This window comes from Ceratotherium simum, chromosome 29, assembly GCF_057802395.1.
Source record: "Ceratotherium simum simum isolate JZ-2026a chromosome 29, ASM5780239v1, whole genome shotgun sequence".
Classification (NCBI taxonomy): domain Eukaryota; kingdom Metazoa; phylum Chordata; class Mammalia; order Perissodactyla; family Rhinocerotidae; genus Ceratotherium; species Ceratotherium simum.
The window spans coordinates 19,891,214-19,917,369 of NC_141928.1; the positions used below are offsets into that span (position 1 = coordinate 19,891,214).

The 26,156-nt window shown below is 44.7% G+C and overlaps 1 protein-coding gene across 7 annotated transcripts in view; it reads left to right on the forward strand.

Moving 5' to 3' along the window:
- Positions 1-26,156, forward strand: part of ASTN2 (astrotactin 2) — an 841,205-nt gene that overhangs the window by 770,784 nt on the left and 44,265 nt on the right. For all 7 annotated transcript variants that reach the window (XM_087419200.1, XM_087419201.1, XM_087419203.1 and 4 more), the window contains one exon: positions 17,281-17,422. In XM_087419200.1, coding sequence (XP_087275326.1) covers positions 17,281-17,422 — 142 coding nt within the window. The remainder of the gene's footprint in view (positions 1-17,280; positions 17,423-26,156) is intronic.

Genomic DNA, 26,156 nt, shown 5'->3' on the forward strand with positions numbered 1-26,156 from the left:
TTCCTAGAAACTCTTGGCCTTCAGACCAACAGCCCACACACCTTCTTCTCCTGTGACCAATAGTGATGGAATGTGGACTACCGTTACCATGTTTGTTCGCTCTTTCGTTCAGTAGAAAAGTCTGGCTTGGTTCTAGTTAGACTCTGCTTTTATCCTGCTGTGTGACCTCAGACAAGTCACTTTGCTTTCTGTGCCTGTCTCTCCATCTGGGGAACAGAAGTTTCACTTCAATGGTCTCTAAGAGCCCCAGCTCTGACTCTGAGGATGTCAGGTGATAGTACCCCAACTCTACATTTGAAGGGGACAAATTATTCAGAGCCTGGATAGCTCTTAGTTCTAATCCCAATACTTGCTCACTATCTTTGTGAGTTTGAACACGATCGTTAATCTTGCACCTCCATTTCTTCAACTGAAAAATAAGCATAATAATGACTTCCCGTGTTTTTGTGAGGACTAAAGAGATCATGTATGTAGAGCACCAATCACAGTGTCCAGCCCATAGCATGTACACATGGCATGGCATGTGTTTTTCTCAACACCTTCTCCCCCAAACTAATTCCCAGAGTTCCTCTAGGCCCAAGAATTCTTCTAATAGATGAGAGAACTGACATCCAGAGAAGGCAGGTGAGTCACAAAGGAAGTCAGAGCATAGCTCAAGTCCAAGCCCAGGTTCCTTTCCTCTCCAGGGAGTCCGTGAGTCTCTCGCTCCCCTGCAGGACTTGGCGGTCCCCAGGAGGCAAGTGGAAACCTGGCAATGAAGTAAGTCATCACCTGTTTATTGAGCGGAAATTGCTCTGAAAGGGTAATTGGACTTCTCCCGCCTGGCACTCTGGCGCCTTGGAGATGGCTACAGCAATCCCTTCCTGCCCTCTTCCCACATTCTCCCGACTTGATACCAATCCCTTCCTCCTTTGGCTGCTGGTGGCTGGTCTGGAACATGAATGCTCTGCTGCCTGCTCTCAGCTGAGACCAGTGCTTTGGGTTGTCTAGAGGATGGCCTTGGCAAGGCCTGTGTCTAGGTGGAGAACACATGGGGGAATCACTCCTAACGCCTCCATCTCCTGTGGCTTCTCATCTAAGCAACAGAATCCCAAGTAACACCCACTCCCCAGTGTGTACTTGGAGGTGAAGGGCAGTGATAACAGGAAATACAATTTAGTGTGATAGAAAGAACTTTGGATTTGAGTCTGACAGCTCAGCTTGCCAGCTGAAGGGCTTTGGAGAAGTTTCTTTACCTCCCGAGGCCTCGGTTTATTCACGTCTAAAACGGGAATCAGAATGCCAGCATGGCTAGCTCAAGTTAACTCGTTCAATACACACTTATTGAGTACCTACTATGTACCAAATACTATTCTAGATCTGGCACTGAACAAAACAAGTGCCTCCTATCATAGAGCTTATGTTTGAGTATGTGTGAGGGGGAAGATGACAAAATAATAGATATACAATATCCTGTCAAAGAATAAGACATGCTTGAAAGAAAAATAAAGCAGGGGATGGGGATAGAGGTTGGGGGCTGGCATTTTAGTTAAGGTGATCAGGGAATACCTCTCTGATGGCATGACTTCAAAGCCATTGAAGGGGTCAGCCAGGGGAGAGAAGTAGGGGCTCTAGTGTAGTGGTGGTGAGGCCCTGGATCATTAGGTCTTAGAGACCATGGTAAGGAGTTGATGGATATGAAATGCCGTGTACACTGTAAAGTTCCAGCCGAATGTGAGCATCCCTGGCCAATATCTACTTCCTCTTGCCTTGGAAACATATTTTATGCATCAAGGGCAAGCACTGGACCAGACACTTTATATCACATTAACTCCTTAAAACATTTCATCTGAGTGGGAGTTCTTGTTCCCATTTACATAAGAGGATGCTGAAGGCAGAAAGCCCAGTTCTGTTGGTATCCAAAGATGGTGCTTCACCTGCTGTGTCAGACTCCTGGCTTTGATTTTGTTTTATTTTAAATTTTTGATGACTATCCATGTCCATTTGCATCCATGGGGCAGCCAGTGAGGGAGAGGTGGAAACAAGGAGGCAAGCCAGGTACCAGGGAAAAGCTGGGCAGGAGCCACCATGGTGTCCCCAGAGCAGAAACTCCATGAATACATCATCCAGATGGTTCCATTCATCAACAGCCTCAATGTGATTCAAGGGACGAGTGGACTATGGGACAGAGGAAGACTCACAGAATGAGAAGACAGCTGCTTTCATTCTTGGCTGCTGCTTCACGTGATGTGACTTGAAGCAAATCACCTCCTCTTGCTGGATATTGATGCCATATATACAAAGTAGGATCTGTGTGCTGAGATAGTCAGTAGTGATGGAGTATGGAAAGCATTTCAGTCCTCGTCACAGGAGATGAAGCTATCTCTGACCCCTACCCTTTCCTCATCAAATTCAAATCTCAGCTACACAATTTGCTGTGTGACATTGGGTGAGCTACTGCATCTCTGTGAGTCTCAATATCTTCATCTGTCAATGTGGGGAAATAGATCTTAGAATTCTTGTGAATGAGATGAAATACTAGGCATAGTACCTAATAGGTTGTGAGTGCTCAAATTTTTGTTAATATTATTAGTTGAGAAGGCAAGACAGAAATGCAAGCAGTAGTTAGAGATATGTCCCACTCTCAAGGGTTGCTGTAAGCATCAGACATCGTTGAGTGCTTAATAAACACTAGTTTATTATTATTCTCCTGTTATACTTCAAGTGAAATGAGTTGTTGTCTTAGACCCCAGCGATCCAAGTGGTCCCTCTCTCATTGGACCTTTCCTACCCTGTCTCTTTGCCCTCCTCTCTGTCCTGACATTCGCTGAGCTCCATCCCAGGAGTGCCACGTACAGCAGCACAAGCATGGCAGTGCAGAATGCTGCCACATTGAAAAGCTCACCATTCTAATTGTAGGCATCATAGACATGTATTAGTCATTGATCAAGTGTCTTGTTCTAATCAATCAGAATGTTAGGACAATTTTCAGATATGTAGAAGGAAAATATCTTAATGAAGTGATTTTTTATTATTTCCTAATTTGCACAGAGGCACCATGTAGGCTGGCAGTGACTCTCTGAGCTTTAATCTTCCGGTCTGTAAAGTGAAGCCCTATAACAGATGAACCTCAGGTTCCCCTTGGCTTCGCGTTCTTGCAGGTCCAAAAGTGGGCACTGCTCAACTTATACTTGTGAAATAAGTCTATGTGACTGTGGAGAGGGGAAATGTGGTGTGGGCTGTGACCCCTTGGAGACCCATGGGTCCCTGGAGCCTCTGCCTTAAACCACAGGTACCAGTTAGCTGCGGGCAATAATCCTATCCTGCCTACCTCCCAGGGTTATTGTAAGCATCAAATGAGAGAAAAAGAGTGCTTTGTAAACCCTAATGAGCTGTACAAATTTGAGGGTTACTTATACATACACACACACTCATATGTGTGAGTATTGTGTGTGTTTATGTGTGTATATGTAAATATATATGTATTGCGTATGTGTGTATATATCACACATATATATATACACAATACATATATACAGATATATTTTATTTATGTATACTATATATATGCAAATACTATATATGTAAACTATACTTTATATATATATATACACACGATGTAGTACTAAATATATACGTAAAGCTAGAAACTCACAGGGCTAGGTATGAATTAGAAGCTTATAAACTGTGTTTACTCATTCAATGTAACCTAAGGCATGTATTAAACAGTAGGAAAAACTGACCAGCCAAATTTTCCAAGCTTAAAAACCCTTTTATAGCTTTCATTGTGGATTGAAGAGAGAATTTGTTTCCCCATCTCTATTTAAAGGAAAATTTTAATATAAATGGGGAAGCCAGGGAGTCATTTTAATAGAGAGTGAAAAAAAAATCTGTGTGTGTGGGAGGGATAGATGAGGGGACTTGGGTGAAAATGGCTGTCACCCACTCACTCTCTCTTCTTTACCTCCCAGGTCATTTCCCCAGGGATAGGTGAGACCAGAGGTCACTAAAGTTGCCCTGGTCAAATGCTCAAGGGTGACCATCTCTGGTGGAGGTCATTCTGGCCTCTGAGCATCTCTGGAAAGTCACCTCTCCCTGTGGGTTTAAGTGGGGCCCCAAGGCCTTCCTCCAGCCGGGCTCTGGGGGAGATAGGGCCTTTGGCTGTCTTGGTTTTTGGTCCAAAGCTGAAGAAGGATGGGAGCAGCATCCACCGTCTGGGCCCAGGGTCTGTATTCTGTGTCCAGTGCACTGGGTAAGGCCATGGAGAATGGAATAAGGAGAACTAGCCAGCCCTTGGGAGAGCCAAGATGTGTGCAGTGGCAACTGCCAGGCATCGTCCTCTGTTCCTCCTCTCGCAGGGGCGGTTCTCAGCATCCAGCTCTCGCTCCCTACTTGGTTCTCTGCCTCTGTCTCTCCTATTTCTTTTCTTGTCTTGATATTATCTCTTTCTCTTTCTGGATAGTGTCTTTCCTTCCTTCCATCCTTTCTTCCTTCCTTCCTTGCTATTTCTCTTAGTCTCGGTATCCTGTCTCCATTTCTCTCTGTTTTGATCTCTACCTGTCTCTGTCTCTCTGACTCTCTCTCTCTCTCAGTCTCTCCATCTGTGTATGACTCTCTTTTTCTCTCTCTCTGTTCCTCTCTATTGCTGTCTATTTCTACTTCAATCTCTCTGTCTCTAAATATTTCCTGGCTGTGGTTCTCTCTTTGACTCTGTCTTTCTCTAATCCTTCCTATTTCCTTCTCTCTGTGTGTCTCTGTCTCTGTCTCTCTCTCAGTTGGAAATCTACCTCTCTCTGCCACCTCCCAGGTCCCACCTCCTTCTCAGTGATTCACTTCAGCCTGGTGGAATGGTGTTGCTTGCACGACCAGAAAACCTGACTCATCTTTGCCAGTCTTCTCTCCACCCTCCTGGAGGCTCCCTGCTGTAGGGCCTGGGCGCAGAGATGGGGTGAGGAGGGGGGTGTTCATTTGTGTGTGTGTGTGTGTGTGCCAGTGTGGTAGGGAAGTGGATTGGGGGAATGGAATGGCCTCAGGATCTCATTCAATCCTCCCTGGTGCCTTGATGGAGACGCCAGAGGCTACCTTTGGAGAGCCCTGGTCAGATTTGAGTTTGAAGCTTGGTCCCACCCTAGCGGGGATGAGGAGAGACAGAGGAGGCTCCCTTATCTACTGAAGATATCCCAGTTATCTGCTAACTTCAGGCTTTGAGGTATATATTTAGAAAAGGGAGGAAAGCTTTCGGAATTCAGCAGTTTTTCATCTCTGGGCACGTAGTGCAGTCTTAGTTTGGGAGGGGCAAGAGGTGCTAAATTCACAAGGTTAATTCACTTTCCCTGGATCGTTGAATTTCTCCTCTCCTTACCCCATATGAAATGGTTCATGAGTTAGTATTTTTCATAATAACAGTAATAACAATAAAGCTGCCGTTTATTGAATGTTCACCATGTGCCAGGCACTGTGCTAAGTGCTGCAAACATTGTCTAAATTAATTCTCAGTATGATTCCATTGATTTGGTTGAGATGAGCATTTTTACCTCCATTTTATAGATAAAAAAAATGAGGCTTAGAGAGATTAAGTATCTTGCTTAGAAGAGTTATTTAGCAAAGCTAGGATTCAAACCCAGGACTGGGCACAATATAACCTTTTCTGCTGCTTTTTCTTCCCCAAAGAGGATTTGATATCTGTGTCTTGGTAAATGTAGTTGTCTAAAATCATTAAATGTGTGGAGGGCTCAGTGAGGGTGCATGCCTCGTTAGGCACTTCAGAGGGTGGCTGTAAAGCTGTCGTGGTCATGGTTGAGCTCACAGTCTGGATGAGGAGACAAGAGCACAAGGTACAGTTGCTAAAGCCCTGGATCAGGAGTCAGGAAGTATGTGATCAGCCCCAGTACCTCTTCAGGATGGCACATTCCTTTCTTGAGCTTCAGTTTCCCCTTCTGTAGAATGGGACTTTTCTCTTCCATCTCTTCTTGCCTGCCTCATGGAGAACTTGTGAAGCTTAGATATGATGAGGAGGTGGGGGCATACATTGTAAACTATAAAGGGCTTTACAAAAAGAGAGGGCTGGAGGAAGAGAAAGGCAGTCCTCATTGTAGAGAAAAGTCTAAGTGTTCTTGGGCCACCCAGTGTGGATGCTGAGGTGATACAGTGGAGGGCTCAGCTGGGCAGAAATGCCAGGGTTGGGCAGACATCAAGAAGTAATAATACTATTGAGGGGAATTTCCTGGTGTGAGGGGGTCTGGCAGGTAGACAGAGAGCCCAGGGTGGCTAAGACTGAGGAACCAATAGGCAAATGTAGAGGAAAATAAAGAGGGTTGCAACGTTGAGGTTAGCTGCAAGATCTAATCAGGTAAAGGCTGGGAGAGTGCTTGATGTACTTTCTACCATGGCCCTTTGCTTTGGCAGAGAGAGGTGGATGATTTGTACAAAGAGGCAGGGGCATAGCTCCTGTTCCCTGACTCTGGATTCATCTCTTTCACACAAGGTCTGCTGACCTCAGGGGGTTGTTCTTTCCAACACAGTTCCAAGGTTGGTGCACAAAGAAACCCTAGCCCACCACTCCCCTCGTGGGCTTTCTCCCAGCTATGATGGAAGCCATGCTTGTTCATCAACTCACTCATTCCATAAGCCCAGGCACAGGGCTCAGATGGTGAATTAAGTCAGGCCAGGTCGCTTTTCATAAGTCCTCCCAGTCCATGGGGGAGGGAGACACTAAATGGGTGATTGCAGGACAATGGGTTAAGGACCACAATGGTGGGAAGCAAGGGCACTGTGGGAACCCAGAGGAGATGACTGACCTTTGCTGGATGGAGGGGTGGCCAAGGAAATCTTTTGGAAAGATATCAGGTATGAGCAAAAACTTAAGGGATGAGCATGAGGAGTTGTCTCAACGTGTTTACAGAGCCTTGTCTGAGTCCTTAGTTGCTTACCTTTCCAGCCTCCCTCCTCCTCCAATTCATTCGATGGATCTTTAATGAATGGCTACTATGTCCCACACTCTGCTAGACACTGGGGAGACCGTGAACAAGGTGGAAGGACTCCTGAACAAATGGAGCTAACGTTTTAGTAATTGAATGAAAATAAAGAGATAAATAAATAAACACAGTAACTCCAGGTTGTCACAAGAGTTCTATGATGAGGAATAATTGAGAGCGGGCAGTGTGGGTCTGCTTTAGATAGGGTGGTGCAGAGGCCTCTGAGGAGATGGAACTTCAGCTGAAATGAAGGAAGGGAAGACACCTCTTCAGAGAGTTGGGAGGAGAAGAGTTCTGGAAGTTCCAGTCCCAAGAAGCTAGTCCTAAATTTCTCTACATCAGTGCCTCCTCATTCCCCCTCTTCTTTCTTGTTTCCTGTGACACAGGAATTCCTCTGTGTCACCTATGGGCATGTTTCCAGGTTGGTAAATGTCCTTCATCATCATACTTCGTGTGCCCTGGTATGTCTTTGGGGCTGAACACCGACATACCTCATTACCTCCAAAAGGGTGGAGTACCTCCTCTCCCTCCTTCTAAGCACCCATGAGACATTTTCATCATCTTACTTGGCACTTTATGGAGTTCCCTTGACAATAGTCCCTTACATATGCATCACAGTTTGCAGGTTTCAAGTACTTTGATGGACGTAATTTAATTCACTTCTCATGACCCCCTTGCAGAGTAGGTACTGACATCTTCATTTTAGAGACAAGGAGACTGAGTAGTTTGGAGAGACAGAACAATCAGGAAGTGCGTGTTGTGGTGGAAAAACCACAGGCTCTGGAACTGGATCAACCCGGGTTCAAGTCCTGGCTTCACTGTGTAGTAGCTGTGTGGTTGGGCAGCTTGCCCCAACTCTCTGAGCCTCCGTTCTCTTCTCAACGAAATGAGAATAATAACCCCAGCTCTGCCAGATTATACGCTGTTGGATCACATTTGTGGTCAGAGGGGCTATTAGGGCCCACCGTCAGAACAGAAGGTTTCTGCCTTTTTGCACAGAGAGGGAGACATCGAATGAAGTGTTCGGCCCTGGAGCAAGTTGGAAGTGTTAGAGGAACTGAGAATCTGATGAGAAGCACATTTTGTACAGTTGGTTCTTTCCACTTCACAACAGGGTAACATGTAGGAATGTGATTTAAAAAAGGAAAGAAAGAAAAGAAAACCCTCCGTGGATGAGTGCTGCGATGGCAGTAGACACATACTGTGGTTCTCGAAGAGTGACGGGGGCGGGGCTTGGCTTTCTTCACCCTTCCTCCTCCTCCGCAGTCTAGTCCTCTCCTCACACATGTTAGCAATACCCACTCCAGCCAAATGTATTAGCATCATTTGTCCTCGAGGTGGTGGGGATGACGAGGGCTTTTGTGACCCTAATTAATCCAGCTGTAGAAAAGGGCAGGCTCTATTAGCCAAGTGCATGTTAATGCTGAGGTTAATATTAAATTCTGTATTAATAATAAGTTGCAGGACTCTGGTGGGTCGCTCATAGAATCTTCCATTGCAGTTTCCCCTTGCTAAGCTGTGAGCACCATGGGGAAGGGGTTTGCCCCTGTGGCTCCACGCTGTGTCTGCAGTGGGTAGTCCTTTCCCTGGCGCCTAGTAGGTGTTCAATAGCTGTTTGCTGACTGTTTTAACAGTGGGGCTAACAGGTTTGTCCTAGACCTCAGTGTGGAAAGCACATCAGTTGCTCTTTCTATAAATTCCTCAAAGGCAGAAATTGGGTCTTTGTAGCAGACATCTCTGGCGCCATGCCATATTCTCTTGGCCGATGGCTATTTCAGCCACAGCTATGGTGGGCGGTTCTGTCTATACCCAGGCTCACCTTGTGCTGCCAGTGACCTCAAAGGCACACTTCCGCTCTCTGCCCCATGGCTTGCACAAGACTGAAGGAGCTCCCTAAGCTCGTGTACAAGCACAGCCAAAAGGTGTGGAGAAGTTCACACTCCTGGGGAGGCTCTCAACCAATGGACATCAGGAATTGGGGGATAAGTGGTCAAGCTCCCCGACTTTCAGCCAAACAATTCTGGGAGACATCCTGTGTACTTCTTAGAAGGTCCCTGAAGATTAGAGCCCATGTCACCCACAGTAGCCAATGACATCACACATCTCTCTATTGACTTTCCCTCTCCCCTATCTCCTGCTTCCTTTTCCCCCATGCCTGCTTCCTGGGATCACCTCCCAAATAACCCTTCTGCACCCAAGCCCTTCTCTGAGGCTCTGCTTTCCAGGGAACGCAAACTAAGACATTCTTCTTCGTGTTGTGTTCCCAGCCATCAGCTCAGTTTACAGTACACAGTAAATACATTCACTCCCTAGACAAAATTTTATGGAGAACCTGCTGTATCCAGGCACCATGTGAGTGAACAAAGTCCTTTCTTCATGGGGCTTACACTGGGAGGTACAGACAATACAGTAATTCATCAATACATGAAAGATAGCAGTAAGTTTTATGAAGAGAAGTAGGGAGAGGGAAGACAGAGTGATTAGATTAAATTGAGTAGCTGGAGAAGGCCTTTCTGAGGAAGCAACATTTAAGCAGCGATCACTCCAGAGAGAGTGAGCAGTGCAAAGATATGGGGAAAGCTCTCCAGGCGTGCAGACCACAGATGCAAAGGCCCTGTGGTAGGATCGAGAAAGAGGAAGAATGGCTGCATGGCTGGAGTGAGTAAATGAGGAAGGGAGCACAGGCAATGAGCTCAGCAGACAGGGCTAGAGGAGGCATGACGTTGGAAATACTCAGTGATTCTTTTTGAATCATGGAATCTTTGTATCCCTTGCCTGAGTCAGTGTTTTACAATGGGAAAGGTTCAGGTTCTAGAGTCTGACAGCTCTGGATTTGAAGTCCAGCCTTGTTATTTAAATGGGGTGTGATCTTGAGCAACTTGCTTAAGACCTGTGAACATTTTTTTTTTTTCATTTATAAAATGGCAATCAGAAAACCTACCTCACAGGCTTCTTATCTGGTAGGACTCCTGGTTGCAAGTAACAGAAAACAAATGGAAACTAACTTTGGCAGAATAGGAAAAATACTGACATGTATTCAAGACACCCAAGGGTATATCTAGCTTTAGACACGACTGATCCAAGGCCTCAAATGATGTCAACAGGACTTGGTCTCTGTCCCGGGTGTTAGTCTGACTGATCAGACTAACTGATCTCTTGTTAGTCCTGTTCATCTCTTTTTGGCCTCTGACATGGAATATGAGGCCACTGATCACATGCCCGTCTCTGGAGGAGGGAGGAGGCCTTAGTTCCACCTAAATCATATAGAATGAAATTGGGGAAGAGCTGGTTTCCCAATGGAGAACTGGGGTGCTGTTGGCAGAAGGACGAGGTATGGGTTTGGAGCAAGTCAAACCAACAGATGCCTACTTGAGGGCTGGCCTGAGCACAAGGCCTGGCACGTAGGAGCTCTCAGCAGATATTTGCTAGACCACCATTGCCTTTTTTGGAGCCCCTATTTTTTTGGCAGTCTCTTCTCTCCTGCAGCATGGGAGTCCTATACACTCCTGAAAGAGGCCACGCAGGAGGCAGCCTGGCTCTCCCAAAAGAGAGTTCTAACACCAGGTGCTGGTTTTGGGGAGATGGGGATGGATCCAGGCATGGACCAATGAAGTTGCACAGAATTCCACAAATATCTGCATGGCCAGCCCCATGCTGCGTACTGGTAATGCAGAGGCGACCAAAACACAACTCCTGCTGTAAGCGTCTCACAGTCTGGAGGCAAACGTGCAATCAGAAAAGCACAGACTTTGGGTCTCAAATGTCTTAGTTCTAGCCTTTACTGTACCTTCCTTAAACCTGCTTCCTCATTTGTAAAAACACAGTTAACCTAATTTGTTAGGTTGTATCAAATATTAACCAAGACAAGGCTGTTTTGAATGTTTAATCAAGACAATGTAAGTAAAAAATGTGTAGCATGGTTGATGCCACATAATAAGAGCTAAATAAACATTTTCTTTCCTTCTCTCCTTCCTGCCTTCCTCCCTTCCTTCCTTCTTTTTAAAATTACTTTCTTTTCCAAAAAAAGGAAAGGTTCTATGGAGTTAGGTATTATGTAATGTATCTAAAAGCAGCTGAGTTTGATCACTAAAAATTTTGCCATCAGACAAACCAGTGAGACTTGATGGGGGTATGGGGAAGCACTAACATTGCTGAACAATCCATGTAGCAGGTATACTGCATATATTATCTTATTTATTCCTTGCCCAGTTCTCCGATGATCATCTCCTTTACAGATGAAGAAGCAGTCTCTGAGAGTTTAATCATCTGTCCCTAGACAATATAGTTCATAAGTGGTAGAGCCTGGCTTCAAAGCCAGGTGTCACCTGCTCCCCCAAAACCACTCTCTTTCCCCTACCTCTTCCTGCCATGATGATAAAGATGAGAATCATCACACACTGGTTCTGCAGATTTAAAATAGCGTCGTGTTTTGGAAGAAATGAACAAACTGCAGCAAAGAGGTGTGAGCCCCTTAAAGATGCATTTTGTCACGGACAAGGTCTCAGAATGAATTTCTGCGTTTGCCCAAGTAAAGGAAAGGTGGGGCAACGCAGAGCCGTGCTTCTCCCTGGGTGCCTCGGCAAGGAGCATCTGCAGGTTAGAGAGAGGCTAGACCCAGAGTGGCCTCTAAATCCCCTTGGCGTTTCCTGAAAAGAGTGGAGTCCTGAGCGGGGGACCTCCCTCCCCACCTGGGCTAAATAACTCGCTGCTCCCGCCCCTTCCATTTTGGAATTTCTTTGCTGCTTTCCTCCCAACCTGTTTTCAATTTGCTCTTGTGGCCGGCTTTGACTGTGACCTCAACTCAATCAGAAGCGAGAGAGTGAGGGGAGGAAGAGAGGGAGAGGGAAAACGAGGAGAAAGAGGGTTGAGGGAGTGATGAAGGAGAAGGGGAGAGAGAACTGAGGCAGGGGGTGGGGCCTGCAGAAAAATTGCTCTGTGCTTTGTTGAGTTGGTTCTGAAGCTTCAGCAGAATCCTGATTGACCTTTTCTGGGGATGGTAATGAGAGCAAGGCTTGAGTCTGAGTGGATAAAGAAATGTGTGGGGGTCTGGCCCGAGCCCACTCGGGTTACAGCCCCAGAAGAGCCATAATGGGGAACAGGCACATTCCTGTACAGCGACTCCCAACGCCCTATCTGTTTTCAAGGAAAGAAAAACAGAAAAAGAATGTTAGAGTCTTGGAAAGGCCTGGGTGAGGCGGCTGCAGCAGCCTGGGTCTAGGAGCATTCTGCCACGCAGCCATAACAGTGTATCAGGGAGGAGGGGACAGAGGTGACCTACTGGAAGGCACATGGAGCTCAGATGCAAAAGAGCTGGGTTTGATTCTAGACTCTTCCCCAGAATGGCTGTGAAGCCTTGAATGTGGGTGCAACATTCCCAAGCCTCTGTATTTCAATCAGGGAATGGCAGAGTTTTAGGATTCAAACATCTTAAGCAATAAAACTTTTAAGCCAAGGTTTTTAAAACAGTTTTTCCCCCCCATCCTGATGGACCATCAGTATATAAAACAGATCAAACTGGGGTTGATCTGGTTGAAGGTTAGTGTGGGTATAGAGAGACAGACTTCAGTCCCCTCCACATTTGCTGTTCCTTCTTACCCCTGGAGTTCTAGATACAGTAGACCCCCTTATCCACAGAAGATATGCTCCAAGACCCTCAGGGGATGCCTGGAACTTCAGGTAGTACCGAACTCTATATATACTATATTTTTTCCTGTACTCATACCTATGATAAAGTTTAAATATAAATTAGGCACCGTAAGAGATTAACAACAATAACTTCTCTTTGGCATATCCAAATTGCCAGCATCACTACTCTTGTGCTTTGGAGCCATTATTAAGGAAAATAAGGGTTGCTTGAACTCAAGCAATGCGATACCACAATAGTAGATCTGAAAACCAAGAAGGCTTAATAAAATTGACTAACAGTGGGTAGTATATACAACGCGGATATGCAGGACAAACGGATGATTCATATCCCCTGGGATGGAGCGGGACATCACGAGATTTCATCATGCGACTTAGAATGGCACACAATTTAAAACTTATGGATTGTTTATTTCTAGAATTTTCCAGTTAATATTTTCAGACATGGTTGACTGTGGGTAACTGAAACCACGGAAAGCGAAACTGTGGATAAGAGGGAACTACTGTATTCTAATTTCCAAACCACTGTTAGAATATATTACATATTGGAATTCAGTGAATTTCTCGGAGATTCCAAGTTTAAGGAGATGGTGAGGTGGAACTGTGTGCCTGGCACATAGTAAATGCCCAGTAAACATAGCTCACATTCATGTTGAATAATGTTGGCCAGAAATTGTGGAGTGAGGACTCCTGGGGCAGCTTGGGAAGCTCTTGAATTCTCAGTGATTTTATCTCATAAGCTGGCTGATATGAATTATCTCATAGGCTACCGGAGTCAAGAGGTGAAGTTTTTGTTCCAAGTCTATCTCTCACTTTGTGTAAACCATGGACGTGCCACTTCCCTTCCTTGGCTTCAGTTTTGTCACTTGGAAAAGGAGCAGGTTGGATAAAAAATAATCTCTAAGAGTCCTTATGTCTCTCTGCTGTTATGATGATGACAACGATAATAACAAAAACAAAAGTGATAGTTGATACATTTTTTGAGCTCTTACTGTATGCTAGACATAGTGCTTATTGGTTTGTAAATGATATACACAATATTTTATATGATATTCACAACAACACTATAAGTTAGAGACTATTATTATACCCATTTTACATATGAGAAAATAGATGTAGAGAGTCAAGGAAACTGTCCAAGGCAAGCTGTAAGTGGGGGTGTACCAGGATTTAATCCTAGGCAGTGTAAATTCAGAGCCCAGCCTCTTAACCACTGCACTATATTATTGTTCATTCAATTGTGCTGCTGCCAGACACGGAGTATGGTATATTGTGGAAATGCAACACGTGTCGAATTGCACTGATTTGCATTTGTGCATAGTGAAGCCCTCTGGCCTTTCTTAGTCCCCCCTCCACTAGGTGGAGAAGGACAGTGAGGGATCGCCCCATTTACCTGTCTCCATCTAGGTTGCATTTAAACCTTATGGAATAGAGTGCCAAGAAAAGCAATCTTACAATTTACTTTATGGGTCTGTACTTTTATTTAACAACCCTTCCTGTTGTCAGATTACAAGCTGTAGAAGGTCGGGGACCATTTCTTTTATTGTCTCATTCCCCAAGCCCCTAGAGCTAAGAGAGTGACATGAATTCAATTGTAAATTGAACAGAATTGAAAAAGCAGGGTGCTTTTGAACACTATCTTTTTTAAACTTTCTCTAGGAGGCAGCATACTATAAAAGCAAGGGTATGGCTTTGGAGTTAGGAGGATATAGGTTCAAATCTCAGCTCTGTCCCTTCCTAAAATTGTGAGCTTACCCTCAGCTTTACAGGGGAGGTACAAACATTTACCTCATTAGGATTGAGTGTTGTGAGACTTAAAAGGAAAAAAGAAAAGTTGGTACTAAATGTCAGTTTCCTTCTTTTTAACTCTTTTCATTTGAAGGTCATTATGTATATATAGTCCTAAATAGAACTGGGCTCTCAATATCCTTATAATGTTCTTGATATGACTAGTTATATATAGGACATCGTAAGGATATTGTTATCCAATTTCTTCACTTGAACTAAACATATAAACCTTAGAACTGTGTGCTGATCTTACTGACCTGACATATTTATGGGGCTTTTATTTGTGGTCTGAATTATTCTAAAATGCATGGAAATATCTGGAAAGCTATGCCCATTTGAAAATGAATGTCAACCATCTTTTGGCTTGAAGACAGTTAAATACAGGCCACAAGCATACTGAATTCCCTCATAAAGGGCCAACTCTTTCAATGGCTATCTGGAAACAAGTTGAAAAGCAGACAGACATGGATCCAAGCTCAAAGAAAACAAATGTAAGCAGCCAGACTTGGAATTCTGAGAAACCAAAAGAAACAAAGCCCTCACTCCATCCAGTGAATCATTCCATGTTTTTCCCATTTTCTTCATTTTTCCCCCCATACATTGCTCTGCTTTGGTACCTATTGAAAGAGAGACATTGTCGGTTTACTATTTTACTGTGGAAGAAGCTGACATAAGAGGCCTACAGAAGAAATAGGGGATGCCAAAAAATGTGATGAAAAAGGTTTCATTCACCTCTGTATTTTCCAGCAAAACCTCTGCCTCTAGACAAAGAACTTTTTCCTAGACTCATCCTTTCTTTCTAGACTCCAAACTCATATGAGTTATAGACCCCTTGTTTAGAAAGGAAAATTGAGAATTTGAGAGGTTAAAGGGCTTGCAATAAATGGTGGAAATAGAATACAGTCCCAAATCTGTCTGGCAACAGCAGCTAATTTGCATATCGCTGACATTAGCCTGATTCAGACACTTGCTTTGGCATCTATGTATCAAGTCTATCAACTGCATGTTGTCCTTGTCAAAAGTGGAAAACAAAAAACACTACCCATCAGATCTCCTGTATTGGACCATAGAATTGTTCTTCACCTGAATCCCAGGGCCATCCAGATAATTCAGTCAGACAAGTATTGCATGATTCACTTGAGAGTGAAGAATGAAACTTTTCTTTGAAAGACCAATAGGAAGTGACCTCTGTATTCTGCCCACCCAGTTCCCTGGTAGAAGCAGAGAAGTACCATGTGGCTTCTCTGAGTCTCAGACTTCTCAGATACTTGGCCAACATTACTATTCCGTAATGGTTCCATTATATTGGATTATCCTTAATTCCAAGTGGAGAGGATATAGTTGAATGGACATCCTCCTCTTGTTTATTGCTGAGAATATATGTGAATAGAGAATGTGAGGCACCGCACATCAGCCAGGATGGAGAACAAGGAGTCAACATTTGGGAGGCCTCATATCATTTCATACTGTGTGGTATAAAATACCTCACATGCCCATTTTGCTCCTAAATCATCCAATTTTAGAATTGGAAGGGAACTTAGAAGCCATTTAGTCTGGCTTATTTACCTTATCTATTTTTAAGTAATTTTTATTGATTTTTTTCCTTGTTACAAAAGCAATACATGCTCGTTGTAGATAATTTTAAGATAGAGATAAGCAAAATACGAGAGAAAAAGTACCCATTGTCTCACTTCCCAGACAAAGCCACTATTATGCATTTGCTATATTTTTCCCTTTCTTTCTAAATAGATATACAAGTAAAATTTCCACCAAAAGGTAGATTATTCCGTAATAGTGTAATCTATATTTTAACTTAACATGTCATAAATATCCTTCATATAACTTCGTATTCTTCCACAATATTATTTTAATTATTTTAATATAAAATATTCTATTGCATCATTGAACTATAATTGGTATTGCTGTTTCGATGTCATTGAATATTTAGTTGTTTGTAAATTCTTGCTAGTTTAAGTAGCATTGCAATTTATCCTCATTACTTAATCTTTGTGCAAATCTATGTTTTTATTTTATTTTCTCAAAAATTGTAATAGTGATTCTAGCACCTTCCCTTTATAGAGGAGAAAACTAAGAGGTAGAGATGGGAATATAGTTCTGCAAAGCTATACAGCAAATTCTTCACAGCCTAAGACTAGATCCCAAGATTCCAAATGTTCAGTTATTCTTTGCAGTCTTCATCTAATCTTCTTTATTAGTCCAATTTCTAGTACACCTCAGCTGCTTCCTAAAATATGACGGCTAGATTGACTTTTAGAAATCACGGTGTTGGGAGCACTGGCTCTTCCACTGTCCCTTCCTGTCCCATGACCTTCATCACTAACCAGTCATGGAACTGTTTCCCTCTTAGCTGGACTAGGTCTCTGTCCCTCTCAACATAACACACCGTGAATCCAGTAACAGTTTGCAAGAGTGACCATATGACATGAAACCTATTTTACAGCCTTAGTCCAGCTCTTTCATCATACAAGAAAGGAACATGCAATTCCAAGAAGGGAGGGCCTTGCTCAAGGAGTTAAGAGAAAGTTAATGGTAGTGACAAGGCCAGAAGAGCTACTCCGGACAGAAAGCACTGTCCCCCTGTTGTCTTTTCATGCGTTTTTATTGCACGATAATTTACCTCATTTGCACCTTGCTACAAACTTATAAAGGTAGGTATTAGTACTCGCACTTTACAATTGAGAAAATTCAGGCATAAATTTAAACAGAGTCATCAGGGCTAGATACTAATCTGTGTCATTTTCATATCCCATGCTTGTTCTGTCCACTAATCCTCCTGATAACGGTGTTCAGACATTTGATAGGTTTGGACAACAGCAAGAATGTCCACTCACCAAGACCTGAGCTGGGGAGCTCATCTTTCTTTGTCTCCCTCCAGGAGAATTCCTGAGTTTTGCCGATGACTTACTTTCTGGCCTGGGCACATCTTGTGTAGCAGCTGGTCGAAGCCATGGAGAGGTCCCTGAAGTCAGTATCTACTCCGTCATCTTCAAGTGTCTGGAACCCGACGGTCTCTACAAGTAAGACATGCTGGGTGTGTGGGGAACATGAAGTAGATGGGACGATTTTAAGTCTGGGCAGCAAGGCATGAGTAATCTGTCCAGGCCAGCTAAATGTTTTATAGGCCAGCCTGTGTGTGCACCTTGAGATGCTAAGGTTTAGAAGTGTCCATTGGAGAAGTGTGGCCATGGTGAGTGACAGAATCATACAAGGTTAGTGCTGAAAGGCCCAGGGAGGCCAAAAACTCAAAAGCATTTCTCCTACTGATAAAGAATCTATGGCCTAGAGAGGGGAAAGTGGCAAGTTAGCAAGGAGGGCTGAGACAGGAGTCCCTGCCTGGTGTTCTTTTCTCAATTCCATGATATCTCCTCTGAAAAATATTAGATTAGCATATCTGAAGTACATATACATGCAATATATATATATATAGGGTATATGCATATAATTTTTTATTAATAGATCCAGCCAGCCCTCAGAAATAGTGCCATTATCACTGCTTCATAGAGTACATTAGAGTCGTTGCATCCAAACTTCTGGAAATGCAAAAGGAAGTCATTCTAAGACTCATCTGTTAATCTCAGAGGGAAAAGAGGCTCATTTTTTTAATTTCCCATCTCAATGAGTATTTCCACATCTAGATGCAGCCATCATAATTTATAACAGAGTTCTATAGACCAACTCTCTTCAGGTACCCTAATTATGAAACTATAGGCCACCTCCCTTACCAACCTAGAAAGCTGCAGTTGTTAACAAGGTAAGCATTATTCACCAAATATTCAACCCATTCATTTTTTTCTTTCACTCACTCAATGATTCATTCACTTATCCATCCATCTACCCAATCATTCATCTATTTATCCATCCATCCTTCCGTCCATTTATCCATCCAACCATCTATCCATCCCATTCACCCATCTATCTATTCATCCACTCTTATACTCCATCATTCATTCTTTTATTTATTTATAAATTCTTTCATTTATTCATATTTTTATTTACTCATTTATAACTCATTTACTTATTCAGTAGATGTTTTCTGAGGATTTCCTATGTCTTGGAACTGTGCTAGAGAATACAGGTACATTCATGTGACTAAGAGAAAGGTTCTATCCTCAGATAACTTATAACCTAATGGTGGTGTGAAAGGCCACAGACTGTGGATTCAAGTCTAGCATTGACATTTGTAATGATGTGACCTTAGATAAGTTGCTTTACCTTTGTGAGCCTCAGTAAAACAGAAATGATACAACCTAGGTTGCAGAGTTGCATAAGAATTAAACAAGAAACCCTAGCACAGTATCTAAGTATCTGCTCAATAAATATTAGTCCCTCCACAGTCTATGAATCTCCCTCACCTCCAAAACACGTCATGCCCACTTCCTCTGGAAGACCATGACTTTTCTAAAGACTATGTTGCTCTTTTGAACACTTGACATATTCAGGCTCATTGGTAACACCCAATGCATTCATGCACCAAACTCAGGAATATCACTGTCAACTGGAAGTCAGGCCTTCTGACCCTGGCTCTGCCACTGGCTGTCTCATAGAGTTTTGGGCCCAAGTTTTCTTTTACATTGAATGGCAAAATCACTTGGGGATGGTGAGAGCTCTAAGAATGGAATCCCCGAAGTACAATAGGCTATCAGATCTCTTCCAGATCTTGAGAGCGTGACTCTACAGCCTCTGAATCAGTAAGCGCTGACACCAGCCCCTTGGGCTTTAGGGTTAACTGCATCTATGAAATATAAGTATGTGACTAGATTAAGAGCTATAAGGTCCTTTCCAACTCTAAAAACTCTGATTATATGAAAAAAGTAACATTTTTGAAAGATTTCCTGATGGCTGGCTTCTGATTCCTCTGTCCCTTGTTAAGGACATAGACTGGACACAGAGAGATCTGGGTTCAAATCTCTGCCCTGCACTTTATCAGCTATGTGACATTGAGTGAGCTTCCCAACCTTCTGAGCCTCCATTTCCTACTCTGTGAAAATGCAGATAATATGGTATCCATCTCACTGGGACTCTAGGAAGATTTGATGAGATAATGCACAAAAGCTCCCTATTTGGTGATGAGCTCCCGGTAGGAGCATAAGAAGTGTTAGTTATCAGTGTTGCTCTTGTTGCCCTTGTTGTGGTAATAATTAATTTCCTGTCCCCCTCCCTGCATTCTCCAACTTCTGGGAGAGATAGCATCTAGCAGAGAGGCACAGAGCCCTGGCAGGTGGTGCCTATCCACTGAGACACAAGTAGTAACCCTGTTTCTGAGTGACATTGTGGGGACTTGGCATTAGCCAGGCTGGAATCCTACAGGCCCATCATGTAGAGAGCAATGAAATATTTTATGGAACCCCCAACAGCAATTAACAGTGAGAGCTGACAATCCACTGGCATCCTTTAAAAGTGATGAATGTTGTCCCTTCCCTCTTCTTTTCCTCACTGTCTGACATTCCTACAGGATTCCCACCTCTTGAAGTCGGAACCTCCTTTCTTCTCCTGTCCTGGAAATGTGCTTGTCAAGAAGCTTGTCATCCCTAACTCTGAACCATCTTTATTTTATTTTGGAAATTGATTTTATTAATGGCCCTGGGATTTGGGCCTCTCTGAGAGGGAGCCAGGGTGGTGTTTGGACTGATCTCTTATCCCACTGGCGGCTCTCCTCCCATGAAGTCTGACCGACTCAGTCTCGAGTTTTAAAATAGTTCCAATGTCAGTTCTTGAGGTTTCTCATTTTCTGCTTGCTTGTTCCTTACCAAAATTAGTTTTTTTTTTTCTCTTGGGCCAAAAAGACCATGTGTGGCAGTAGAAAGAGCACAGGCTTTGGGGATAAGCTGAGCTGGGTTCAAATCCTGATTCTGCCCCTTACTCATAACCTGCCCTGGGGAAAGTCATTTTTCACTGCTCTCTGCAACAGTTTCTTCCTCTGGAAAAAGGGAGCTGATAATCGTCCCTGTCTCATAGGGTTACAGGGAAAAGCATTAAGTGAGAAATTCCATGAACAGGGTTTACCAGAATGCCTGGCATATAGAAGTCCTGCAGGAAGTATTAGCTACTTTCTTCTTCATCCTGCTTCATTCTTGACTCAGTCACTGGGTATCAGTGTCTCTTTTTTCCAAGGACAATCCTGGAGGAGCTATTCCCTGTGAGGCAGGTTGGGGTCCCACTAGCCCTGGAAAGAATGACCATCCATGATCTTTTGGGGAGAAATAGGATGAAAAGAGAGGATGGGTGCAGACCTCTGAGTTTTAATTAGGCAACATTGGGCACCAAACCCCCCATCCACGCTGCCAGAAGGCGTGATGGTAGGATTCAGGTGGCACAGGTGTGGAGGACCAGTCTCTCAGGCAGGAAGTCTGGGTTCACATCCCGTTGCCACCACTTCTGCTTCTGGGACCTTGAGTTAAATGTTCATATCTCTCCTTGTTCTGCAATTTCAGCATCTTCAAGGTGAAGATGCATCAAATCCACCCCCACCCTGGGAATGCATGCTCTTGCCCTGGGATTTCTTCTCATTCTCTCTCTTCTCCTCCTGGGCTCCTGCCCTTCCAATTTTCTACCTCTCCCACTTTTGCTTTGCCCCACTGTGCCTCTCGGCATCTCTGTCCATCTCTCCTTGCCTTTTATTCCCTTTTTGTGTATGTATTTTCTGCATAGCTCACTGCTTTGTCTGTCTGTCATTCTCCCAATCATTTCTTCTTTGCCTTTCTATTTGTTATTCTTTTCATTTCTGTTTCTGTGTGTGTATCTCAGTCTCTCTGTCCTTTTTCTTATTTGAGTTTTGGTTCCTCTTCTCTCTCTCTCTTGGAATCTGGCCCCCTTCCATGCCTACTTCCTCTCTCCACCCCACCTAGGAAGGAAGATTCCTTTTGCAGCCCCTCCATCTATGTAATTTTACACAGTGCCACAGGACTGAGTTGGATTGGAAGAGTGCAAGTCAAGGCTGATTTTCTGTCCTAAGCTCACCCTGGTGTAGCAAAACAGAAACATCAGCACTCAGGCCCTGTTTAAATCTAATTTTCTTGTTTGTTTCATTTGTTTTGCTTTTGAATGAAAACAAACAAAGAGAAGCAGAGGGAGAGGGTCCCCAGAAGGTCTGAGCAGTGTGGCCAGCTCCTGCACCCTTGGTTTGTTGGAGTCTGAGGGTGACCCTGAGCAGGAATCTCCACTCAGGGTGGATGGGTCGGGCCAGGCTGGGCATCCATGATCCCTGCTCTGGCCTGGCCAGAGGCCTAGACACCCTTCTTGTCACTGCTCCCCAATTTCCTATTACTCGAGGTAATCAGCCTCTGTCTTGTCTTGGCTGCTTTGCCTTCCTCGAACCATGGATGACTGTTGGAGTGCCCTGAACAAACACACAGCAGCAGCTAGGCCCCATTCCTGGGGTGGGGGGCTCATTCCCATACATTCAGAGGCTTGCCCCAGGCTCACCCTCACCTCCCTGGCCTCAGCTTTATGAAAGGAGTGCCAAGGGAGCCTGGGTACTGCAACCATCTGACAACATCCATGGTGGGACCAAAGGCTCAGGGGGAACGCTCCCTCTTAGGAAGGGTAGGAGGAGTCGGAAGAGGGGAGTAAAAGGGAAACCAGGGCCCTGGAGAAGGGAAGACATTGTGAAGAAGGAGCCTGAGATCAGGAGTCAGAGAGCACTTCCCACACTTGCTCCCAGTGAGACCTGGGGCCAGTGCCTCCCCCTCCTCTGATGTTCTCTTCTGTGAAATGGAAAGGTTAAAGTCAATGAGCTCTAATACTTGCACACTGAGGTAAGGATGGAGATTCCACACCAAAGTCCTGATTCTCAGTGCCTCCAGTACTTCCTGAGTATTGGCAGTAATAGTGAGGATAATAGTTTATCAAGTACTCACTGTGTGCCAGGAACCATGCTAAGAGGTTACATGTGCTGTCTCCTTTAATCCTCGCCTTAACCCTGTAGATCTGGAATTATTATTAATTATCATCATCATCTCTCATTTCACATATGGGAAAACTGGGGCTAAAGGAGTAAACATTTTGCCCAAAGTCACATGACAAAGAGACAGAGCTGAGATTCATACCCAAGGTGATTGACACCCACCGTCCCCTCCCCTCACACCACGTGCTCACCCTGTCCTTGTGCACTCACACGTGTGGCATTGTCAGAAGTAGCTGCTGAGGATATGAGTGGAAGAGGGCCTTGTAACTGCAAGCAACCCTGTTTGCAATGGAAAGAACATTGGGGACAGGATGACCCACATCACAGCAGGCAGATCCCCAGGGAAGGTACTTTACCCCTCGTCTTTCTCATCCGTAAAATGAGATAAATAATTATACCTCCCCAAGTTGTTGCAAAGATTAAACTGGATAGTGGATGAGAAAGTGCTTTGAATTTTTCATAAGGCCGTGTGCACGTGAAGGGTTCATGAACACTCTCTTTGTCAAAGAACAGCAGCAGGAAGGGCGATAGATGTTTCGAATCCACATGCTCCTCCCCACTCCCACCACACGTACATATTTTTAATTTAGGCTTTTAAAATCCGACAGAGGTGAGTTTTTACCTTGGCTCCAACACCTACCCACTGTGTGCCCTTGGGTCAGTTTCTTAACCTCTCTGAGTTTCAGTTTTTTCATCTGTAAAATGGAATCATAATAGGACCTCTGTCATAGGATTGTGAAGATTCAATGAATTGAAACATGTAAAGAGCAGAAGGTAGTGTCTAGCTCATTGTCAGTACTTAATGGATGGCGGGAGGAGGAGTAACCAGTGCTACTATCTGTGACTACACACTTTACCTAAGCAATCGTGCCTGGGGTCACCACTGTTGACAGCATTGTCTTCACAACATTCCAGTGGGAGAGCAAGTTAAGCCTTCATCTCTGACACTGGCCCCTTTACACATCACTCCCCAGGCTCACTTACTAGAATGTACCAGTCTCTTCCTTCCTCAAGGTCTTTGCTTCCACTGTCCCCTTTCCCCAGGATGGCCTTCTCCTGGTTCTTCCCATGATTGGCACCGTGTGCAACTTCAGGTCCATGATTCAGTGTCGTCTCCTTAGAGAGGCCCTCCTTGACCACATTATCTACAGTAGATCCTGCCTGCCACACACGCAGACGCACGAAGCCATGGTACTCATTAAAGCTGTGATGACTTAGTGTCTCTACTTGTTTCTTATCTGTCTTTTCTCACTAGTCTGTTCCTAGAGCATAGAGCAGGATCTGTGTCTGCCTTCTTCATCCTCTATCCCTGGTGCCTAGAACAGGGCCTGATGCCAGTAAAGAATCCAATAAATAGTTTTTGAATGATTTGAACAAATTTCCAAGTCAGTGCAGAAATCTGGAGACACTGACTTCTCCCCTTCACTCACTCACAACCTCTAACTCACTTTCTCACTAAATATTAGGGGATTTCTACTGTGTGCCAGGCAGTGGTCTAGTACCATGTCTCTATGTCTCTGTAGCTATCTCTAGGTTTCTATGCCTATCTGTCTGTCTGTCTATCTATCTATCTATCTATCTATCTATCTATCTATTGAAAATCCAATTTAATCCCCAAAACAACTCTCTAAGACAGTTATTATTATTCTTATCCAGCAGATTAGGCTACCAAGACACAGAAAAGTTAGATAACTTGACCAGAGCCTCAAAGTTAGTAAGTGGAGAAGCCAAGATTTGAACTCAGCCAATTTGTTTCCAGAGCCTGAACTTGAAATGACCACACCAGATTATGAGAAGAATTGGACATGTAGAAATGGTGGGGGTCAAGGAGTAGAAGCTGTTTAAAGGGATCTTTTGTGTAAAGATCCATGCCCAGATGATTTGGAAACAATATGGAAAACAAATTTTCACTCCTGACACCAAAAGCTACATGGCTACGCTTAACTCCAGACTTCATCCAGCCTCTGCGGTCCTGGCAGTGCCACACAAACAGTTTGAACCCTGAGTCTGTACAAGGACTCCTGCTAGGGATGTACCCCCAATGCCATTTTTGAGATGCTCGGGATCCCAGCTCTCATTTGCTGAGTTTTTCCCAGCGTCTCCAGACTGCCATGTGTTTCTGCAAACAAATCTAGGCTCCCAGCCCAAAGATGCTATTCCAAAAGCCCAGGGGGCTTGGGGCCTTGGGTGGAGCATTGCTGGGCTCCTGTCATCCCCAGGACACCCCCCTTCCTGGGCACAGCCTGGGCAGCACATTGCAGAAGCAGCGAGGGCCACCACCATGGATACTATAATTATATATTAGATGAAATCCCAAAGTTTCCCTTTATTTACATTCCTCCCCTACCCTCTTCATTTCCTCTCTTCGTGCCAAGAATCAGCACAGAATTTACGGGAAACAGCACGAAAGTCATCAGGAGCCCTCCAGGGCTGGCTTTCAAAAGTGCTTGCCCAGAAGATGGGAGGCGAGAGACCTGAAGGTCATCCTGCCTCTGGCTCTAAGCAGCTATGAGGCCTTGGGCAAGGAGTTTCCACTCTGGAGGCCTCTGTTTCTTCATTTGTAAAAGAGGGCTTGAATGGGGCCATCCCAAAGGACGTTTCATGGATCCGAATTCGGAGGCCATGCAGCTGTGCATCTCAAGAGACAATGGAGGCAAGGAGATAGACTTAAAGCCCCTGGCACCTGGAGAGGGCAGACTTTGAGTCCAGAAGGAAGAGCTTCATTCAGCTTAAGGCTCCATCCTTCTCCCCTCTCTCAGTTTCAGTGACCCAGTCTGTTCGGTGGGCCTCCTGAGCCAAGTCTCCCACGTGGCTGGGCCAGCTTCTGAGGGGACTTTCAGCTCCTAGGAGAAAGAAGATATGCACAGAGGAAGCCTTCGATGCTGACCAGGGGCCTGGGCCACAGCCTCTGGAGCAATGCAAGCTGAGGCTGAGCCCAAGGTTGATCCAGGACACTGCAGGGAAAGAAGCCAGGACGGGCCTGACAACTCCTGTCCTGCTCTTTACTGGCTTTTTCTTCCCACTGAGGAGCTTTCGCAGTCCCTTTTTTTGTCTTCAATCCTCCCTCCCTCTTTCTTTCTTCCTTCCTCCCTCCCTCTCATCCTCCCTTCCTACCTTCCTTCCTCTCTCCCAGCATCCCCTCTCATTTTTCCAACATCTCTCCTTTCCTTCCCCCTTCTGTCCGTTTCTTTATTGTTTCTATCAGACTCTTTTCTTATTTTCCCTCTCTTTCTTCCCTTTTGCTTTCTTGTTCTCTCTCTGTCTTGGTCATGGATGCTGCCTCTCTCTCAGTGTCACCCTGACTTCCCGTCTGTCTATCTCTGTCTTTTTGTGTCTGTGTGTGCTTCTCTTATACTTGCTCTCTCTGATCTGTATGTATGTCCTGTCTCTTTCTCCTTTTCTTATCACTTCTCAGCCTCTGTCTTGCTCGGTCCCAAGATCTCTCTTCTTCCATACTGCTCCCACCCCAGCCTAAGTACAAGGGTCTTGGCCTCTTGTATGAGTCTGGGGTGAAAAGCCAGTTGAGTGTGGCCAAGGGTCCCAGAGCTCAGCAGGGGCCGAGGGCCTCTGATGTCCCCAGACCCAGATGGAATGTGAACTTCTCCTGGCTGGGATGCCCTGTCCTGTTGGTCAGGGGCTGGGGTGAGGGGGACAGCCTAGCGACTTAAGACTCAATTCCATCTAGCGTCAGGTCACGCTGACCTCTCCAAAGTGCACAGTTGGGGCCCCAGAGAAGGGAAGAGCTGTCCTCAAGCCAGAAGCCAATACAGCCGTACGTCCCAAGCCAAGAGAGACTTGTAGAGGAAAAATAACGCTGTTTTTCAGCCGACAGACAGTGAGGCTCCTAA